This window comes from Pterocles gutturalis, unplaced genomic scaffold, assembly GCF_000699245.1.
Source record: "Pterocles gutturalis isolate BGI_N339 unplaced genomic scaffold, ASM69924v1 scaffold23566, whole genome shotgun sequence".
In the NCBI taxonomy this organism is placed as follows: Eukaryota; Metazoa; Chordata; class Aves; order Pterocliformes; family Pteroclidae; genus Pterocles; species Pterocles gutturalis.
The window spans coordinates 26,084-48,162 of record NW_010106126.1 but is presented as its reverse complement, the minus strand read 5'-3'; the positions used below and the strand labels follow the sequence as shown (position 1 = coordinate 48,162).

Here is a 22,079-nt window from a genome sequence, read left to right as displayed (position 1 = left end):
ATTCCTGCGGTGTATCCCACCTCACCATTCCTCACGTACAAATGCAGAGCCATATTTGTTTTACTCTTTGAAAAACAGTGCTTGCATAGCTCGAATGCCTTGAAATTCAAGGTAAAAGCAAATATTGGTGTGCTGGTTTTCATGAGCCCTGTTGTTAAACGGTTACGTATGACGTGGTTGGCAGAACATCAGCAGCTAAAGCAAATGCACTCACAGTTGCTTCTTTCTCTTCCTTGTTTGCACCATGCCAGCTCTTTCCTGCATGCTGCCTTTCAGCACAAATCTGGGCTGAGCAGCATTGTCCCCATCAATACGGTGGGGAACGGGACTAGGATTTATCCTCCTTGTTGCCTTTTTTTCTGCTTCCTGAATACTCCAGTGAGTTAATTGCTAGAAGAGAGAGAGGGCAGGGAAGAGCCATATGCAAAAGAGGAAAGGGATATTTTCAGCTGGACCAAGACAGACACAAGCTGTGAAGAGCAGTGATACGGAGACGCAACTTCTCAACCTTGAATGGGGAGCATTTCTGATAGGACCGTGAAACTGTGGGATCGGCTCGCCAAGCAGAGCTGAGAGGGCAGGTCCAGAGCTGTTAGGCGGGATGGCGTAAAGGCAAAACTTGCTGAACTTATAATGGATAATTTATGATGTAACCCTCGCAGAAATGGAGCCCCTCCATTTTGTGAAACAGAATGTCCTCTAGAAAATATTTGTGCTTAGCTAGTACACGCAGATTCATGGAAATTCTTTCAGGAGGGTTTGAGTCTAATAAAATGGGAATGTGTGACCTGGCCTGCACCATTATTTGCCCGGTTTTATCCTTTTATTATTATTTCCAAATGTGGAATTCTCATTCTTCTACAATTCCACAGGTGAAGCTAGGCCAAGAAAAAACAATGGTCTCCTGCAATTACAGGGAGCACCTATTAGGGCTATATTGAGGCTAGCCGCACAGGCCAGCATCCAGAATGGCACGTGTTCCCGGGGTGTTGTGGAAATGTCCCCACCAATGCCCAGGAGCCCAGTCCCTGCGTGAGAGAAGAGGCACTGGTGGGAGCGGTGGGACCCTGCGGGGTTGGGGGACATTTGCTCTCAGCCCTTCTCTGTGAGCAGATGGGTTGCCTCGGCCAAAAGAGCACAGAGTTTGGCTCCGATGTTCTGAGACGCAAGGGTTTACAGATGGTACCATCCCCTCTTCCAGGACATAAATCCTCTGGGATGGAGGTTGCGGCGTCTCTACGTGCTCATGTTGGAGTGTTGGTCCTTGCATGACGCAGAAGACAGAGCTCTTGTAAGCACGCTGCCAGCAAGCTCCAAGTCTTTTCTATTCTAATATTTACGATTTTACCTACCAAAAGAGCTCCTTTTAAAAAACATGAATGTTCCTACTTCTGTCTGCCAGATATTACAACTGGGAGGGCTGGGTCCTTCAAGTGTGTCCTTGTTTGTAGTAATAAAACCAAATTTAGACAGCAACGTGTAATATTTGCAAAGGGGTTTATGTTGGCTTTGTGGCACAGATGTGGTGGGTCCCCATGACTGGTGTTAACTGGTGGTCGGTGGGGCTCTGGGCTGCAGCAGAGCTGCTGCTAGCATGGCGTGGGGATGCTGTGGCTGTGGGATGAGGAGCAATCAGGATGAATGCAATGACTACTTCCCAGAATGTAAACAGCCTCGCAGCTTAATGGCTCTATTTACGTTGTCGGAGATCAGGAAACATACTTTGTTATTTTAGTCTGAATAAGCTCATGCAGATGGTAAGCAGAAGCAAGGTTTGGAGTTTCTGGTGTTCTCTGACAAGCCAGGTTGCACATGAGTGTGTTAACCTTGCCTTTGAAAAGTGCTTGATTTTTATCAGCTTGTTTACCAAACTGTCACAACAAGGCATAAAACCACAGAAGGCTCACATGCTGATATGAGAAATGTGCATGTTCTTGGTAGTGGAAGAGGAATAGGAGCTTTCTGCTCTCTGTTAAATGCAGTAACAAACCATTTTTTTTCTACAAACCGCAGAGCGAGCTGTTGAGCAGGGAGCGGTGGTGAGAGGAAGATGTTCCATGGGACAAATTGCTCTTCTCTCCCACCACCTCAAGCCTTTGCAGATGCGTGGGGTGGGATTTGTCAAGTTGCTTGAAAAAAAAGTCACTTGCACCATATCGTTTACCAGCGCCAGCAAGTCCCCTGTTCCCTCCCGACCGGAGGCTTCCGGTGCTGGTGGGCCGGCTCCCCATGAGCTGGTGTTGCGGCTGCAGGAGCCGAACGAGTTAAGCTGTGCTCACCGTTCCAAGTGGGAGTGAAGAGCCATTGCAAAATGTTTTTCCCCCCGTTGGCTCTGCGTGTTGTTTCAAAATTAAATTGGTTCTGGTTAGCAAACAAGAACAGGACAGCAAAATTAAATTTTCTGAGGAATGTTGTGAATCCAGTGTGAAAAATAAACCCCCAAATATTTTTTTTCCTCCTGCACTCTTTGGCTTGCCTTTGTCCCCTCTTTGCCTGCCATCTCTCCCTCTCTGCTCGCTCCATGGATGCGTCGGTGGGTGGTAAGGCTGGTGTCCTTATGCCGAGGTGCTGTGGTGAGCAGCAGTGGGAGTTAATGGGAGCTGGGACATCATGGCTTGGCCAATAAATTTATTTCTTTTTCCCTTCTACATATTGTCCCACATCTTCTTTTCTTGCTCCTTTGTTCTTGCTGTCCTCCCACCCCACGGTCTGCCTCAGGGACATTGTCACACTCACTCTGGCAGGTGAATGCTGTGCAGGTCCAGAGAGTACCTTGGATGTGAAGAGGACACAGTATTAATTTTAGAGGCAGAATTGGACCTATAAAGTGCAATTCAGTGTCACACAGATTACTACCGCCAGCCATCTGCAATGCTTCAGTCTCGCTGGAGTCCAGCACAGACTCTGCATTGGAGGAGCTACACCCACATAGGGCTCTGTGATGGACAATACAGATTTCTCCCTGTCTGCTTCCATCTTCCTTATTTATTTATTTATGTGCAGATGGAAAATCTATGACACAAATTGGCACTCCTTAGATTCTGTTCCTCTGGAAAGCTCCTGTAGTTCTTAAAAGCTTCTCCTCCATTTGGTCAGCCCTGCAGGCATTTGCTGTGCACTTCATAAGTCATTTCTCTAGTCATTGCTTCAGTATTTGTGTTGAGTCTTCTTGGATCTTTATTTATAATTTGGCACGAGTTTGTTCTGAGGGCTCAGCAGACTTGCTGTTTTGTGCGAACTAGGACATCTTGCTCTCAGACCTTTAGATGGGACAGCAGGTTACTCCAAGTTGAGTTTCATCATACTCGTGGTGCATGTGAAGCGCTGGGGCTATTGTTATTTACTGGCTTTTGCTATTGCTTTTATTTGGGAAGTAAGACTCCTGATGCCTTGTAATGCTTGGTGCACTGTGGCATCGATTCCTGGGGACTGGGAGAACACCCTGGGAGGTGTTACGGCATGGTTACCCTTCTTGCACTCTTCTCCAGGCATCTCCTCTTGGCCATTGCTGGAGATGGGAGGTCCTCCAGCATGGACAGCATGGGCTCACCTGAGTGGGGAAGATGGACAGGGTCAGACAATAGGTCTAAGAGAAGAATAACTGTCTCTGAGATGGCAGTATGGGTCTGCTGAAACTTGACCTCCAGGTAGCATGTGAGGATGGGCGCCTCGTCCCTGTGAGAAGCATTTTCTGGAGCAGGGCTGTGTGTTGGACCCCGTGACTGGAACAGGGCTGTGGCTGTCACAGGCAGCCAGGGAGCACTCCTCCCTCACCGTCAGACCATTAGAATAAATAAAACAGCTCCACTTACACTGGATGAAATCAAGTCTTCTGGATTGTGGCCTAAACACGGTCAATGGCTCCTCTGGGCCCTCAAGCTGCCAATAGCTTGCACCTCCTAGCGAATCTGTCCTTGGGAAGGAGCCATTAGAGGCTAAGGAAATTTTGCAGATATCCATCCTTTGTGAAGTGGGAAATCATCACTGATAGGACTTGCAGCACCTCTTGTGTCAAGGAATGGGATACACATGCTGATTAGAAACAAGCTTTTAGTCTAATGCCCCAGCCAATGCCCTCCTGAACTGTGGTTATCAGCAGCGTTGCTAAACCTCCTCCAGGGCACCATGGAGGCTGGTTTTCCCTTCTTCTCAGGCTCATGGTGATTAGATGGCACTTAGGTGAAGAGCCATCAGCAATCCAATGGGTTTTTCCAGGCCCCTCTGATAGTTACAGGCTGGTGTTGCATTTGTTCTCTCTGGACTTTGGTGTGCTGGGGTGCTAGTAAAGTTCACCAGAAGGAAATCACGATCAACTAGGGCCTGAAGCATCAGCTTGATAAACCTCTCCCTGCCACTTCTTCTAACACAAGTGCTGTATATGTGATTTCTTGATTGGATAGCCAAAAGACCTCTAGAAAGATGTAGTCACTTGTTCCTACACACATGCACAGAAAATATTTGATATTCCTCTCTAAATCACTGTAGATATCTACTTCATCACCATCAGTCTTTGATCACAAAGCTGTAGTGCTGCACAGCAGCACACCACCAGCAGCTCTGGTCAGCACTGGCACTGCGGTCAGGGCTGCTGGGAAGAGGCTAGGGCTGTCCGAGTTTGCAACTGCCTTCATCCTGGGCACCCTCCATCTCTCTCTGTTTTCTCTCCAGGAGGTGCTTCTGGTGCCTGACTTGTCCTCCTGGCGTCCAGCCCCTCACCCTGTTTGTCCCCTTGGTGCTGATACAGCCCAGGTCGGTGGTTGCAGACCTGGTTTGAGTGTTTATAATTTTATCCTATCATCTCTCTTTAAATGTGAATTGCTTATGATAAAGTTTCAGACTGAGGGCTTGAGGAGATGACCTGAAATCTGAGTGAGAATCTGTTGAGTCATTTCTGAGTGCTGTGAGCATAAATATATTTCCCAGTTCTGAAAGTGTAACTTTTATCAGCTGTACAATAACGCGCAACCAGCCTCATTTTGTGGGATCGGCCTTCCAATGTCCACAGCCCTCAGCAATAAATGGAGCAAGGCCATTGCTAAGCTGGAAAGTAAATTCTTTTGAAGCATTTCCTCCCAGGACAAGACCTAGTCTTTTCTTCCAATTGCTAACACCTTTCTTTCCACTCACAGCAAGCCTTGCAACCTTTCTCAGATACAGAAACTTTCCTGTTCTCTGCTGTCAAAAGCTTTCAGCCCTACTTTTTTTTGTCTCACTTTAATCTTCCCCAGCATGCCATGGTGTGTTCATCTGCTTTTCGGGGGGGCTCACCTTTTCCTGCACTTCCCTCTTCTAATGCTGCCCACATGGTTCCCATTTAATGAAGGTGGGAGCCAGTGGGCATAGCCCATATGCAATCTGAGGGGATGGGGTTCTCAGGTGAAGTTATTTAATTAGAGACTGCCATGCAATTTGGGGGGAATTTATTTTAATAAGTTTATTTAAATATTTTCCGTGCATTTATTTTTCAGTGGGGATTATGCCATATCCAGAAAGATAATGGTTTACTTAACCAGCCAGATACATTCGTTTAAACCCTGAGAAATTGTACTTCTTTACATCAACCTTTATCCCTGAGAATTGTCTCGGAAAGCTGTCTCCTCTGGCTGGGGGCAGAATCCCTTTCAGGGGCTTAACAGTGGTTATTTGTTTAGCTGAGTAAGTTTAAAAAACTGACAAGTACATTGCAAAAATCTCAGATCCCTCTCCCAGAAGGCAAGCCAATGACACCATTAGCTTAATCCAGCACCTCATATACTCAATTTTAATACGACTCTTTAGCTCCAGAATATGATGTATTTTCAGTTGAAGGATTTGTGTTCCAGTAGTAAGAGGGGGAAAGGAGGGAGGGTGGGCAGTGCTGTAGGTCACTCAGCAGTTGGGTACACAGATGTATTAAAAAACGTGCAGAGGGTCTCTCTGGAAAAGAGCTAACATCTGACATCTAAATCCATTCTTTGAGTGGAGTAACTCACAGCAGAGCCTCTTGCTGCATGTTTAACTGAGTCCTGTATACCACGACTGCTCTCATCTGCCTCTTCTGCCTACGTGGCTCCCTGCATTTTTGACAGCCACCTCTAGGCTTGATACAATTAATGGATGATATTTGGAGCTACTGTCCTGGCAGGCTGTGCAAGCACCCCTCTCCATCTCCACAGCGACCGAGAATGTGCTAACTAATGCGGAGGAGTTGTGCTGGCAGCAGTGGCTGCGGAGCAACTGTTGTGAAATTTAACATCCATCCCATCCAAGTCCATATATCTGCAGTGTTGATCTCCAGGGCTGGGCTGGCTTTGCGTTGTTCTCCAGGAAAATAAAGAGGTATAGATCTCCTACGGAGTTCACCTGAGCTGCTTTAGGTGCTTGCTTTGCAAGGAGTTGTGCCTGTTCTTCCCTGCTCACCTTAAAAGCATAAAGAACCAGTAGTTCAGATGATGCTATCTCCACTGCAGTACAGCTGGATGAGATACATTCCCCGAAATGCTGGCAAGGAGTGAGAGGAAGCGGAGGGTATTGGGGAAAATGCATCTGCGTCCAAGGGAGTAAAGCAATAGCTACAGTCCAAATGTATCGGGAGTAAAACCACCTCAGCTGAGTGCAGCATTGTTGCAAGAGGGCATGCTGATACTGGCAAAATTCTGTGTGAAAATGCAGAAAGGGTATTCATTGAATACATATGAATCTTCCGTGTTTGACAAAATTATCTAACACAGATTTTGTAGTGATAACTGAGCATTTTTGTAGTTTAGGTTTCCAAAGTGGTCTTTCATCTGTTCCTTCTCTCTTCAGGTCTGCTTCTGTTCCACACTTAAAATTAATGTAATTAACAGTCATGTGACAGTTAATTTTTTCAATTAAAACTAAAGCAAAGAGCTCTCTCTTTGTCAATACTTTTTGTTACTCTTTTGCACTGAGTTATGGGTTGATATTTTCCTCTTTCTTCCTGTTACTTGTATGTATTTGCAGGGTATTTTCCTGCTGTTCTTTCTGCTGCTCTCTCCCCTGGACCCACAGCACAGCTGTTGTCTCTCCATGTCTCACTGGTTGGGAAATGCTGTCTTAAACTCCCTTCCCCAGAGATCCTCTTGACCTGTGCCCTGAATTTGTTCAAATTGCTTTTTTTGAAATACATTATCTTTAATCCATCGTTCTTGTTCCTTTACTGCCTTAAATTGCTGAACTTTATGGTTTTGTAACCACTTGCACTCATATTTACTTCCAGTTTTGGACTATTAATCAACTTTCTGTATCAATAATATCCAAGTAATAAACATCCCCTCCCCTACTACTTTCCCTTCTCCAGAACAACTTTTCCCCACTCATTCCAGCAGCTTAGTGTGCCTGGGACCTGCCCTGCTCTGTGTTTAGCAGATGCTGGGGTTATTAACATTACCTGCTCCTACCAATTATTTGTTTCCTTCAGTCAGATGCTCAAAAAGTCCTCATCTGTGTCCTCTTTCTGATTAATGGAGCTATGTGGGACATCTCCTGTACTTCTTGTCTCTTTCTCTGTCCCTGGGGACATGTACAGAGTCTGTTTCTCACCTCTTCTTGAACCCTGAAGTATTATTCATACAAAACCTCTGCTTCGTATTTCATTCTTCTTTTTCCTAAATGTGTCTTTTCATATCAGTATTCCCCTCCAATTATGTCTTTCCATGAAGCATGTGTGAGGCTAAGTGCTGCAGTTGTAAATGAGGGCTTTAAAGTCTTCTTGTTTATTCCCTGTTCTCCTGGCATTTATGTGCAGGCATATAAGATGATCAGCAGGCTGCCCTGTTGTTCTCGCTCAGAGTTTTTCTCTGAGCCTACTGCAATTTCTCTTTCCTTTAGCTATATCCCAAGCCTTCAGCTGGTTTTAGTGCACTCACTAGCTTTTGTGAGTGGCTCCCTTCAGACCTTGTTTCCAATCTCCTCACTAGGTTAGAAAGGTACCAACCATCTTTACCCAGGCGCTACTTTTTCCAGCATCCTCTCTCTGCAGAAGACTGGCTCGCTGGGGCAGCAGCAGGCACTCAAGCACAGCTCTGCTTGAGTAGTGCAGAGGTGTAGGAGTCTGAGCAGGCCTGTTCTCCCTCAACACATCAATAGCATTTTGTGAGATCCTGAATGTCAGCGGTTTGTTGACATGACTTGGTAAGACTTGTGGGACCGCTGAGCTACAGAGTTGGTTGGAAGCTTGGAAGAGCTTGCAGTACCATGAAGATACTGAAGACCTGCAACAAATGCTGCTTAATGAAAGTGTATTTAGAGCAGGCTTGATCTTAATCTTGAGCTATCCAGAAGAAACAAAAGCCTAGCAGGCAGGGGTATAGCAAGATCCAGTCACTAGAAGACCAAAACAGGTAGGTTTGGACTAGAAGCCTGGTGCCTATTTTGACATAAAATAACTGCAGCATTTTACAGGGAGAGAGGCTGATTTCCATACTTGCAGCAAATTTTAAGCCAGTGGTGGATACCTTTACAAAAGATTTGATCTGTTCTGCTGAGGGTTTGATTCCTGGACTCCTTGTGTGCGTCCCGGGCTGCGTGGTGCAGGACATCAGGCTAATGACGCTGGCCTTTTCCAGCCATTCGTCTGTGCCTCCAAAATCGGGTTCTGACTCCACCCTGTGTGCTTTGGTACAAGATTCCCCCAAAGATTAGCTGGGGAGAGTTCCTGCCAAACCGGGTCCCTCCAGCTGAGCCGTATCTACGAGCCCAGAGGAGCAGGAAGAGACAGGGCCAGTTCCTTCAAATATTTTACAGATTAAGACCAGGGTCTGGGATCTGTGGGAAGTTGGAGGAGTTCACAGACCCCAGCGGGTTATGGTCCTTGCTGCAGCGCTAGCCGTCTGCGCCAATAATTGCTGCCTTCCTCATTCGCCTAGCTTGCTCGTTCGCTACCGCGTTCAAATGCAATGACACTCGGCAATGTGGACAAGCCCTCTGACATTATTTGAGTGCAGCTGGAGGCATCTACTTTAGCCTTGAAAATGCCTCTTTCTTGGCAGGGCTTTGTGTTTATTATAATGCTGTCTGTAATGTGCAAAAGTACATTTCTTTTTTAACTTCCTTCTTTATGTACTAAAGAGTGTGGTTTTAATTAAGGATTTCAGATTGAAACATTTCCGGTTTTATGCGTTGTTTTTTGGTTAGTGGTTTCTTTTTTTTTTTATGGACAGTTTTCAGTTAAAATGTTTTAGAGTTTTGAAAAATACCAGATGCCCAACTCACAAAGTGTGTGAAGAACCCTAGTCACTCCCTCTTCCTCTCAAGGAAATCAGCTGCTCCGCTGAGTGGGAACAGCCAGGGACAGAGGATGGCTAGAATGGAGTCAGGAGGCAGGAGAGGATGGGCCGGGACTGGGATCGCTGGTTTTCAGCGGCGCACCATGGCTGCAGCTTCTCGCACAATAGGAAACATTGACTCATACTCATAAAATGAAGCACCTAATTTTTTTGTTGATTCTGGGTTTACCCCCCAAATAACTAGGGAGGGTAGGAGGAGATGGGAAGATCCCTCCCTAATGGCAGAACATCTCTGTTGCAGTGCCGGTAAGGGGCGTCAGGCGTGCCCCTGCCCTCCCTGGCCACCGCCCGCAGCCCCCACCCATGGGGAAGTGAGGCCAACCCACACAGCTTGTAAAGTAAAACGGTTGGTTTTTAACTGCCATTAAAAGGAAAAATAAAAACAAACCAGATTTTAGCTCTCCTGGTAGTAGAACAGCTTAAAAATGTCCTATAAAGACACCCAAAATTGTTGAAAACAGCAGGCAAGGAAAATTGTGTTAAAACCAGGTTTCTCGAGCCAGTCCCATGATTTTTGGGAGTTTGACTCATGATTTTTGAATGTTGGGGTTTGGCAATGCTAGAATCGTCAGTTTGAGTTTGTTCCCAACGTGGTATTTCAGTTTCCTAGCATGACTGATCAGTGTCACTCTCCCCAAGAGCAGCAAGACCCGGTGGGCAGGAGGTAGGGAGGTTCGGTACAAGGCTCTGCTTCTTCTGCAGCTCCCGGGATGCTGTCAGGTGGTTCTGGCTTGCATCCCTCCGCAAGGCTCTTCTGAATCAAGCTGCGTGTCTGCCGCATGATGGCTGTTCAGGCAGCAAAAATGGAGTATGTGAGCTGCCAGCCGGGCTGAAGAGAATGGGTGAACTGGACACACAGCTTACCTGGGTTAAGCGTTTTACTGGGATTAAATGAACATGTTAAAAATGTGCTTCATACCTGTACATCTTTCATTCCAGTTTAGCCACACAGCATGTGCACAGGGTGTTGCTCAGCCCATGCTGATCACTTTTTGCAGGAAAGTGCTGAAAACATCCATCCTCTTCCTGCAGTGTTAGCGCTTCAGGTGCTGTTGAGAAAAAATATTTAGAAAGAAAACCTCTGCCTTGCAACTGTGGCACCTTGAAAGAATGTGGATGCAGCTTGCCTGAGCAGCAAGCAATGAACAGGGGAGCGGGTCCCTGTGATGGCTGCTGTTGTCTGCTCTGCCGCAGGAAGGAGAAGGTGGGCATGGGGACAGGCACAGTACCTGTGCTAGTGTCCTCTCGCTCTGCCTGGAGTTACAGTGTACGGCTGTACAGCAAGCTACAGAGTTATACATACCTGTGTGGGTCTGGGCTGCACAGGGTTTCCCATGCCTGGGAGGTGAGACTGAGTCACAGGAGGAGATCCCCTTCCATGTGGCAGCCTTGGCCAGGAAGCAGCAGTACATGGGGACCAAGTCACATCTCCTCCCTGGCAGCACAGAAATTGCTCATGTTTGCACTTCAAGCCAGCTTTAACCAGTATAAATCACCATGCCCCCCCCCACCCGTGGGTAGTGCTCTGCAGCTGCCCAGGTGCCCCTGCCTCAAAGCTCCCCATTCCCGCCATGATCCCCAGCCCCGTCCTCCCTGTGAGGCAGCTGAGGAGGGTGTTCAGTCCTCCCATCAGCCATCCCCATCCGTCTCCAGCTGCTTGCCTATTTGGGAGCTCATAGATCGCCTAGTGCTTGAAGAGCTGACCACTTCTTGCCTATTTGGGAATGCTTTTAAATTGTTCCAGAAACTGCTGTTTGTTGATAAATCAGGGCGATTGTGGAGAAGTGTTTTAGCTAAACTGTGTAAAAGAAGGAATGAGCTGCAGCGCAGCACTGCCAGCTGTCATTGGCTTTAGAAACACACATCATAGATTTTGTTGCTTTTCAGACAGCTGAGCTTATAGCTGTTCTTATAGCCATATAAAACAGTCATTCTGTCAGCAAACGGTCTGGCAGCGGAGCTGGGTTATATCTGCAGCCGTGTTCCCAAGCCCGGCAGGTTTGCTCCCTCCACGTGTGTAGGTAAAGCCCAGAGGAAGGCAGCTTTGTAGCTCAAGCTGTAACCTGTCCCCAGCATTGTAACTTTGCACTGGGTAAGGGGCAAATCGCTGGGCTGTGCCCACTGCCCATACAGGGGATAGTGCTGACAGGGCTTGTCTTTAGCACCCTGGTAGTTAGGAGTGGGTAGTTGCTGCCCTGAGAGGGTGTTTTGGGAGGTTTATCCCAAGTCTGCAGTTGCTGCTCAAGAGTCTGGCTGCTTTACAAACTACAGCTTGAATCAGAGCTCACAGCGATCAGGCCCTGTCCTCTGTGGTCTGTCCTATTCAGACTTTGGAGCTAAAGCCGAGAGCCCCAGGGACCACGATTAGATTTTAAAGGATTTCCTCAAGGGAAGGGAGATATTGCCGATTTATCAAATGTGAAACTTTTCATGGGAGCAATATCGCTTTCAATAGAACCACATCTAGGAAGGGTCTCCTACGTAACAGACCAAGTTTAAATGCCCAGTCAAAGTAGTATTCGGATATTTAATATGCATTTTATTTGTATTCCTTTATACAAAGTACAATGACTTAAAGCACATGAGCCTCGCTGCGTCAGGAGGCTACTCCACGAGTGAGCTCTGAGAGTGGGAGTGAGTTACTGCTGCACACGCTGTTTCGCACCAATCCCTTGTGCAAGCTCTGTCAGTGAGAAGCAGCTGCAGTGCAGGTTATTGCTGTCTCTCAGTAGGATGAGCTGCCTCCTGTAGAGGCCCTGAGGATGCCCAGCGGTGCAGGCTCTGTGGAGCAGTGAGGATGCTGATGAGCGGTACCTGTGTTTTCTCTGGAGCAGTTTCCATGGATCAAGCCCAGGGATCTGGAGTGGCCAACAAGGTGCGCAAGGGCAGGTGGTGCTCACAGTCATGTTTTCTCCTGCTGGGTTCTTCTGCTCTGCTCAGACCTGTAGCCCTCTCCCCGCCCATCTCCATTTTCCTCTGAAACTTAGAAGATGCTGGATTCATCCTGATCCAAAAGGGAAAATATCTTAAGAAGAAGGCAGCTTTCTTAGCTGTAATGTGATCTTGTTCCTTCCCAGGCACCAGGCTGGAACAGAGGGTTTGGAAATTGCCCCTCTGGCCATTATCTGAGCTTTACAGCATTTGGAGATCGAACCCAGATCTCGCATCTCTTCTGAAGCTCCATGTGAATTTACACTTGTTCCTAGAAACCATTGCTGTCCTGTGAGCGCTTTACCACACAAGGGTTGAAAACAGAGCTATTCTGCCCATTTGAGCTCTTTTTTTGCATGAAGGCAGAGCTCAGGGCTCATTCCTTTTTCTCACCATCTGAGGATCAATCCTGATCCTGACTGTTATCCGACCTCGATACCATTTACACACTGAACCCAATGCCTATGGCTTTTATCTGAGCCCTTACAGCATTTGGAAGCGGGCCATGCCCCTTGTCTGGTATCAAAAGCATTATATTAATTTGGGATTCATTCCACAAAATGAGGCTGTCAGCCAGACTCCTTAGCAATTGGATATTGAACCCAGACCTCGTGGTTGTCTTCCAAGTTATATGCCAGCTGGGAACTCAGCCCACAGTCCATGGCTGCCAGCCAAGCTCCTTATTGGCGAGAGATTGACACCAAGCCCCCAGACTGCTATTTCTGTATGGTGGTGTTAAGGGCTAAACCTAGCTCACGTGGTCAGCATAATCACCTCTCCATTGGCAGCGAAACGAAAAATCTAGTTAAAGACTTGAATGAATATTGAGGGTTGATGTTCAGCTGCCTAAAGACCAGGGATGATCACAACAATTCCCTTGGAACAAGGCCCCCTTGATACTCCGAGGGGAATAGCCCCAGATCCCCCATCTGTCATCCAGCTGGATATAAAATCCAGGTTCTCTTTAACACACGGCGCGCAGCGTTTCTTTACTGGCTGGCAGTATTAAAGCCAGTTCCTCCAACTTTCAGGTATTCTTCAGATGGGATTAAACTAGATCCCTTTTCTGTAGCACCATTAGGCTCTGCCAAAGCACTTCTTGTCACTCAGAGCAGACCTCCAACACTGCACCTTGCCTTGGGAAGAGCTTCCCACGTGCAGCACACCCCTAGACTTTGCTCCCCTGTAAGGAAGCCCGGGAGGTAAATGAGAGCAAGGGACAGCTCTGCACACCTCTGTCCTCTTTGGGGGAAATCAGGAACATGACCAGGTAGAGGGAGCATTTCAGGTGAAACGTGTGTCTGAGGCAAGCAAACTTTTCCCTCCTGCCAGTAATTTTGCCTGGGAATTCTTCAGCATCTGCACAGTGTGGTTTTACTGCATAGCAAAATGCTTCAGAAGACTGAATTAAAACCAAACAGCTTCCCAGCTGCAATGGCCATCATTAGAACGCAATTTCCAGCAACTGTGTGGCTTTCTTGGTAGCCTCAAAATCTTTAAAATTCTCTTTAGACAGCAACTTTGAAGGAATGGCTTAGCATGCAGCTAGGAGAATCTTCCCATGATCCAGTGGATCAAGCTGGATGTTATAGCGCATACGGACAGTGTGGGATGTTGTTTCTCCTCTGAATCTGCAGTAATGGTGAAGGCTACTCTTTGGTGCTCGAACTGTGCAAATTGTGGATCAGTGGTTCTGATTTCATCCTACCGTGACTGGGGATGGAGTCTGTCGGAAGACTTCAAGCCAGTTTTGCGGACCTGTCCCATGGGTCTGAAGTTACTCTGCCTGTTGCATATCTTCTGATTCATATTTATTCGCTAAGGAAACATTAAGTCCTTGCCACACACATGTGGTTTTATGAGGATTTTCAGCCCAAGAGAGCCAGTGCAAATGGGATTCAGCTGACTATGGTGGCAATTTGTTTGTAAATACATTTTCCATGTGCCCACTTGTTCTTCTATAAGCAGGAGTACCTTTCTTTTTACATGTGCCCACTTGTTCTTCTGTAAGCAGGAATACCTTTCTTTTTCCATTCACCACTCAGCCATCTTACTCATCTCTGAACAGTCTGTACTGCCCTCCCTGTAAAGTGCTTTTTGGGCTTCTCTTTGCTCTTTCCCGGGTCTTTCCCAGCACCTTCCGTCCGCTATCTCCTGTGGGGTGCTCGAGGGGCAGCGGATGCTGCTGACTTTGGTGCTGGCACCAGGAGCTGTTTGCAGGGATGCTCCAGGCATTGCTCAGAATTTATGGGGAATGCAGAGTTGAACAATACCCATGATGAGTTGAAACAGTTATTTCTAGAACTGCATTTCTTTACTTCATCAGCAGAAGGGTTCATCTGTTGTGCATTTGCTTGGTCTCTCAGCTAACCTGCAGATTTGGGGAGCACGGTGTGTGCTTCCCACTTGGTGCTCAGCTCTTGCCCCCTCCTCCTCAGCGCTGGCACACACCGTACATGCAAGAGGCAGATGTGGTGAATAGTTGGAATAGGAGGAGAACAGGCTCTTTTTTCCTGTCCTCCTGGTTGACTTCCCAGAGTTAAGAAAGCCCCCAGCACACTGTGCCATGGCCCACCGCAGCTCAGCCCACTGGCTGATATCAACCTCTGTCTCAGCATGCACATGAATTTCCACTCTTCATGCTAAACCCTGCCAAAGCAAAATTCTTGAAGCAGAATAAAAAATGTGGAGGACTTTCAAACCCAGAGATTACTGAACTGTCCCTCTTACCAAATGGCAGTCAATACTGTGTTCTTTATCAAGTCTCTAGTATAACATTTAATTCAGTAACTGCAATGGAAAGTCTTTCCAATTATTTTAAACTGACAGAGACATTTTAATGTGCCTCAGATTCTGTGTTGGTATGCCACAGAGTTAAGTGCCATCCATCTTTCAGAGAGCTTTAAATTTAGCCTTGTATAAAAAAGAGAAAAATAGGAAAGAACCGCAAAGGACGTACTTGTCCCCTGAACCTTGCCACCATTTGTGGCCTCAGACACCTTCTACTGCATTTTGAAATTGTTTGTTTCCGTCTGTGCAGGGTGAGAGATCCATGCAAACAGACAAAATCTTTCATTCCTGTGCAGAGCTTCAACTGAGGGCAGGATTGTGAGCAGATCTTCACTGCCGGCCACTTGGCCATGCATCGTAGGGCAGTATTCACTCTCCAGGTGTGTCCAAAACTCCACAACCAAGGATGAAGGTTGAGAATTCACAAATATCTTCTGATTTCTTTTTTTTGTGTCAGAGCCATGGGGCCTTCATCTCTGTCTACCAACTCCTGTTACTCCCAAACCCACCGAGGCAGCTGCCTGTCCCTGCTGAGACCTGACAGCATGGCACTGTCCCGGACACGAGGGAATGGAGCACGTGGCTTTGCTGCCTTGGTTAGCTCCGCTCCAACTACAGGAGCATTAGTTAGTGGCAGAAGCTGACTCTCAGCATCCTTGCACCACTCCCCACCCCCCCACCACCTTTTTTTCTTCTTTTTTTTTGCTTTATTCATTCTCCCTGAGCTCAATGGCACGTGAGTGCGCAGCATGTGCATCTCTGCACTGGGTGGAGGGGGAGAAGGGGCAGGGAGAATGTCTTAAAAATCCAGTTCTGCTCTATTAAGATTCATTCTGGTATGACAATGGCTTTTTCTATTGAAGTGCTTTGTGAAAGCCTCGCCTAATGATCTGTTAGCTGGGGAAAGGTTAAATTCCTGGAAGACTTTCTGTGTTTGATGAAGAAAAAACAATGCAATTATCCAGAATTCAAAGTGAGTTTTAGCCAGCTGTTAATAATACTGTGATTCTTCATGTTCTCATTACTCAGAAGTAATGTGGCCATCCCTAGTCATGGCAGTAAAATATTTATAGCATTCTCTTTTGGCCCTGTTTGTACTTACAGAGGGCTGGACATTACTCAAGGTCTTCTAAATATGCTTGTTTTTGTGCTTTAGCCATCTATGACAGTACTCTTTTCATCTACCTGTCTGCAACAGTGATGTCCAGTTCAAGGTGGTCATATCAGGAAGGGTCAGACATGCCGTTTAACCACTAACGGCTGGGCATCTTGTGAGAGGCTCTGCTAGAGTCACTGGAGAGACTGGTGCTTCGAGATTCACACCATCCTGTGACAGCTGCCAAGGATGAAGGAGATGAGTGGGCTTGATACCTGACTGATAGCTCAAACAGGGTGGGATGCAACTTACCCCAAGAGTGCCCACATTAACGATCTGTTTCTATGCAGAGATAGGTTTATGAGTGGTTTTCTGCTCCTTGCACCCTCGTTGCAGTCTGCAGGATGGTTTGTGTGTTGGGACATCTGTGTGTTTCTCCTAGCTCTCTCCCCTGATTGCTGAGGTTTCCAGCTCAGAAAGTCATGGCAGAACATGAAATACACGTGGCATCTCTGTGTCCAGGCGCATGGAAACAAAATAAGTGTCATGGGGAAAATAAAATTTCACAGTGGCAGGCTCTGCACTGGGATAAACAGACGGCTTGTTTCCTCTGGTGGATGCATGGAAAATCAATTCCCACTCCTCTGCAGAGGCTCCTAAACATGAACTAAATCCTCTCCTTTAGTACTTAAGAACTACAACTGTTTTGTACTAGCAAAAAGGTTTCATTACTAGCAGGGGAACTGCAGGTAACACCTTTTTGCTGTCTTGATATTGTCATTTAGTTGGTATCTATTTTACCCTCTTTATAGGAGTCTCATTTCAAGTGCAGTTTTTTTTCCTGGACATCTGAAGTAAATGAGTATTAAGTAACTGTGTCTGTCTCTAATTCACTAAGCATCCAGAAAAACAGCTAATGTGCCTGAACCAGTGGGATGAATACATTAGATTAATCTAATTCAACTACTTTTCACTCAATGAAGCAGTAGCATTTAGAAAAACATTGTGAAAGGGATTAGGAATATCTTTTCCACATTTTTCCTTTCTTCTCCTTTCTATGGCTTTGCTGTGTTCCATTAAATGTTAGCTATTCAGTTAGCTTATTTTCCTTGACCCTACTTAAAACATTGCTTTTCAAATAAGTCTATTCTTCTCAGACCTCAGAGCTGGCTCTATATTCATCAAGGCTTTCAGTGACCAGGAAAGGGAACAGAATAAGCGCAGATGTACAGGTGATCCCCACCAGAGTGAGCAGCCCCCGGCTGTCACCGTCTCACTTGCACCTTGTCTGGGCAGTGTGGGTACAGGGAGTCTCAGAGCGTCAACCCTGCGCTTAGAGCAATTCCCCGAGCATGTGGTTGCCTCCTCTCCACCTCCTTCAGCTCTCTTGGCCATGGTGGTGCATGCTGTCACCTTAGTGCCATAGCACGTCTCATGTATGTATCCTCAGCTCCTTTATAACCTTCTTTACTGGAAGTGTATAAAAAGACTCAGAGCAGGCTGCCTGGACCCTGCAGTTTAACAGCAAATTACTGGTAGCTGCTCTGGTGTGCGTATTTCCCACTGCAGATCAGGGTTACCTCACTTTCTGGAGAGAGCATCATGTGCAATCGTGTCAAAAGCCTTAAAAACCATCAAAGTATAAGACCTAAATGGCTGCTCTGCTGCCCACAAGCCCTGCTCTCCTGTCAGTAGATTGCTTCAGTGTGATTTGTTCTTGACACATTCCTGTGGCTGCTGATCATCTCCTTATATTTTGTAAGTGCTGACAAGCAGCTTGATTATTTGTCCAAGTATTTTTCTGGGACCTGAAGCTGGTCTGCCTACCCTGTAATTGCCCAGCACCTCCTTCCCCTCCTGTGAAAGCGGAGCCCTCACTCTGCCCTCCCCAGCCCTCTGGAACCTCCCTGTCCCCGGTGGCTCCTCACAGCTAAGTGGTTGCACCTCCAAGGGTGCTTCAGGAAGCTCCCTGAGTGTCCTGGGATGCAGTTCAACAGGCAAGGATGATTGAAAATACCACCGTCATCTAACTACTCTCTAACCAAATCTCCTCTCACTGTCACATGAGTTTGCATCCTGCTAACACTGGCATTAGCTTTGTCAAGCATTTGATTGCTTTTGAGTTTTTAGGGAAGACTGAAGCAAAAAAGGCATTAAGCATTTTGGCTCTCCCAGAAACACCCTGTGCTAATGTCACTCCTCCCTGAATCAGCTCTTGCTTTGGTCTCTCCTTCTGCTGCTGGCTGGTGCCCCGCTGCCCATCAAGGCCACAGTACGGCAGGCGAGATGCCAGCTGGGGAGCTTTGGGAGCTTTGGGGCCAGCAGGTAGGACACGAATCCTGCAAAGACCCCAGCACCTCAGCAGGGCCACCCCAGCAGCGGGGCTCAGCTGTGCTGTCTGCAGGCAGGGAGCCCTCCTCGCCCCCCCAGCTCCAGTGGTGGCACGAAGCTCCTCTCGTTGAGTGCAGAGCGGAGGTTACCTAGGCGCATGGTGTGTGTCTTGGAGGCTCAACTTGGTTATTGCTGGGGCTTGGTTACGGCACAAGGGGCTGTGGGGGTGTGCAGCAGAGGTGGCCGGGAGCTGGCAGCCCTGGGGTGGCAATTTCCTCCTCTGCAACTCAGGCCCTGCAGGGATCTGCGCTGAAAGAGATGCAGGGCAGGATAAGCACAGGAAAGGCTGAACTTTCCTTGCCAAGAGCAGATGAAAAGAGATCTTATGAAGTCACCTGTCTCTGGTAATGTGGCCCCTAGCTCTGACACAGTGGTGGAGGGCATCCAAGTTTCATGCTGGAAAGAGATGAGCCCACACCTGGAATCCTATCCCGGTTTCAAAGGTCAGGTGCATTTCTGTGGTTACAGATGTCGTGGTGATGGCATTTGACCCTGGCTCATCCTACACAGAAAGCAAGGTCTGATGGACAGCAGGATCATTTGAACCTTCCTGGACTTAGCTTTCATTTGAATTACAAACTGTTTTTTGTTTCTTCCCAGCCAGGTCTCTAGACAAACTCTATAACTTTGCTGACTGCTCTGGCCTTCACCTGATCTTTGCACTGAATGCTTTGCGCCGAAATCCCAACAACTCCTGGAACAGCTCCAACGCCCTCAGCCTGCTGAAGTACAGCGCCAGCAAGAAATACAACATCTCCTGGGAGCTGGGCAATGGTGAGTGTGGGAACAGGAGAGCCACGGGAATGGATCTCACTGTTGCAGAAAGGTATTCCCTTTTGGAAGAGGATATTTGCAGATCCCAGGGTGTTTTGACAATGTAGTTTTAGAGGGATTTAAAGGCACCTGCTGTAAGGCAGCACCATCTCTAAGACAGACCTGGCATGTGTTAGCCCCTTAGCTGGATGTTTCCATCAGTTGGTATTAAGCACATGAGATATTTCTGCTCCGGCTGCTGGGCACAGCTGGTCCTGGGGTGGCCAGAGCAGCAGCTGTATGGACTTGTATGGCGGCTGCAGTGCCGGGGGCATGGGGGACCCTACGGAGACAGGAGCATGACAGCAAGGTGTGGGTCCTTCACTCAGCACACAGCCAAAGGGGCACGGGAGGAGATGCTGGCACAGGAGAGCAAGTGATGGCCCTCATCCAGTCCTCAGAGGCTCCTTCTACTGCTCTGCAGAGCAGGCAGGCAGCTTTGTGGAGCTCAAGCTGTGCGACAGCATGAGCTGTGTCTCTCTCCGGAAGCGCAGATGAAGGAGCGGAGCTGGCAAGCCTTGCTTCTCTATTTTTATTTTCCCAGAGCCCAATAACTATCGGACCTTAATCGGCCGCTCAGTGAACGGCAGCCAGCTGGGGAAGGACTACATCCAGCTGAGAAGCCTGCTGCAGCTTATCCGCACTTATTCCAGAGCAAACCTCTATGGGCCCAACATTGGGAGGCCCAGAAAGAATGTCATCGCTCTTCTGGAAGGGTAAGTGATGTTGCTTTGATCGAGAAGAGATCAGAAGCTCCTCCTGAGGCTGATGCCCTTTACAGCAGGTAGACTTGCTCTTTGGCTTCCTGATGTCCAACAGCTGCCAGGACAGCGAGGCTCTGTGTGGCTCAGGCCCTGCTGTAGCAGGGGCTTGGGGACATGGTCATCTGTGCTGCTAAACTTCTGCAGAAGTCCCTGGTGGGATTTTGGGCTGGGCTGATTAATGCACTCCCAAGTATTCCCAGCGTTTCCCAATTATAAGCAGACCAAGGTGCCCACCTTGTTGGGATGTGAAGATAACACAGTGGTGTGGATGCTGGTTCCTGCATGCCTATGGGCTGCAGGGCCAGGAGGTGGGTCCTGGCACCACTTAACCAGTGCACATATTGTCTCAGAGTCCTCCTGGACAAATGGCTTTGCTCTTCCCATTTGTTGACTTCTTCTCCTGTCCTTTCTCCCTGTGTGCAGAGGAAGAACCTGTAGCAGCTTCATTCACTGGCCAAGCCCTCTGCTCCCTCCTAGGAGAACTGGCATGTCTCTAGTTTGGGGAGGCCAGAGGTGGAGAAGGAATCGTGACAGTGAGGGACGCAGACACCTGGAGGTGACATCCGACAGCTACAGGAACCAGGGAGGTGTGGGAGCCTGCTGGCATCAGGAGTTGGGACTGTGTGTCTCAAAGACCATGCAGCAGAGGGGAAATTCCCTGCAGGACTGTAAACAGAAACTCCAGTGCAGAGGGCTGGGCAGGGGGAGGTGTGGAAGGGACTCTGCTGGGAGCAAAGCTGGGTCTAGCATTCATTAACATCTGCATGAATGATCTGGCAGAAACAATAAACAGCACACTGGTGCAGTCCCCAGCGAGGCAAGGAGGGAGCCAGGGCCAGATTCTCAGCTCTGCTGCAGCAGCGCAAAGAGACCATAAAGCTGGTTGAACCAGCTGTGACGCCAGCATCCCTCTCACTGCTGAAAAGCGGGGGAGCAGCCCCTGTGCCCACACCATGCTGCTGCTGATGCCACATGAGTGCATCGCTTGCTGGAGCCCCCGTGGTCAGCACGGCGTAGTGAGAGCGGTGCAAGGGGAGCTACAAAATGCTGTAGTAGCCTTGAGCAGCAGGAAATCTATTATCGCCGGGAGGAGCAGGCTGAGTAAGGAAAACAACAGGGAGGAGAGCCAAGAAGCTCTTAGAGAAAGGGAAGTCCTACTGCTGCGATTGCCCTTCGTGTGCCGCAGCCGGGTCCCAGGGAAGAGGGGTCAGAAGAGCCGAGTTGCACAGCCAGGGTAGTCCGGCAGCTCTGTGCTGCTGGAGCTGCGCTCTGACTGACAGCAACCCTGGGAACGAGGCTGTAGCATGCAATCTGATGGAGAGGATGGCAGAAACACCATCTCGAATTAAAGGGAAGATATAAAGGGTAAGAGCTAGGGTTTGAACAGCCCTGGTGATGGGCTGGTGGGGACTCTCCAGACACCAGCACTGGTCTGAACGAGCTGTAACAAGCGTGCCTGCTATCCAAGCTATATGCTGTTTCTCCACTGCCATTCCTGCCTGTCAGGGTGACGCTGGCCACAGGCGGTCAAAGTGATTTCTCTCTCCCATGGAGAAGCCTCATGTCCCACGCTCCAAACCCTGATGTCTGCAGCTCATTGCGAGCGACACGTGCCTACATGGCCTTACAGCCCGCGGGGTCCTGTGAGAAAAGAGCTGCTTGTCTTTCCACACAAAGACCTCATTACTACCAGGCAGGGCGTAAAGAGGAGGAACAAGTCTGATTACACAAAGACAAAGGGCTAAACACTCGTTTGCGGTATTTGGAAATGGAGTTGCAAAAGGATGAACAAATAAACCCCAGTGCCTAAGCTGCCTGACAGCCTGAGCTTTATTCCCAGCAGCCCCCTGATGTCTCTTCAGTGCTACAGAGAGCTCTGCCTTCTGCAGGAGCATTGCAGAACTGGTTGGTGGGATGTGGCTCAGCAGGTGCCTGGGGCTGTCATGGCCAGGACATGCCTCCGGGGATCCTGAATGAGCCCCACACGGCCAGCAAGCAGGAGGGAGG

At 48.2% G+C, this 22,079-nt stretch overlaps 1 protein-coding gene across 1 annotated transcript in view; it reads left to right on the top strand.

Moving 5' to 3' along the window:
* The window catches only part of HPSE2 (heparanase 2 (inactive)), a gene marked incomplete at both ends in the record, with an annotated part of 84,254 nt that overhangs the window by 41,396 nt on the left and 20,779 nt on the right, over nt 1-22,079 (top strand). Inside the window, 2 exons of the mRNA XM_010087683.1 lie at nt 19,096-19,269; nt 19,853-20,024. Of these exons, the coding sequence (XP_010085985.1) occupies nt 19,096-19,269; nt 19,853-20,024 (346 nt within the window). The remainder of the gene's footprint in view (nt 1-19,095; nt 19,270-19,852; nt 20,025-22,079) is intronic.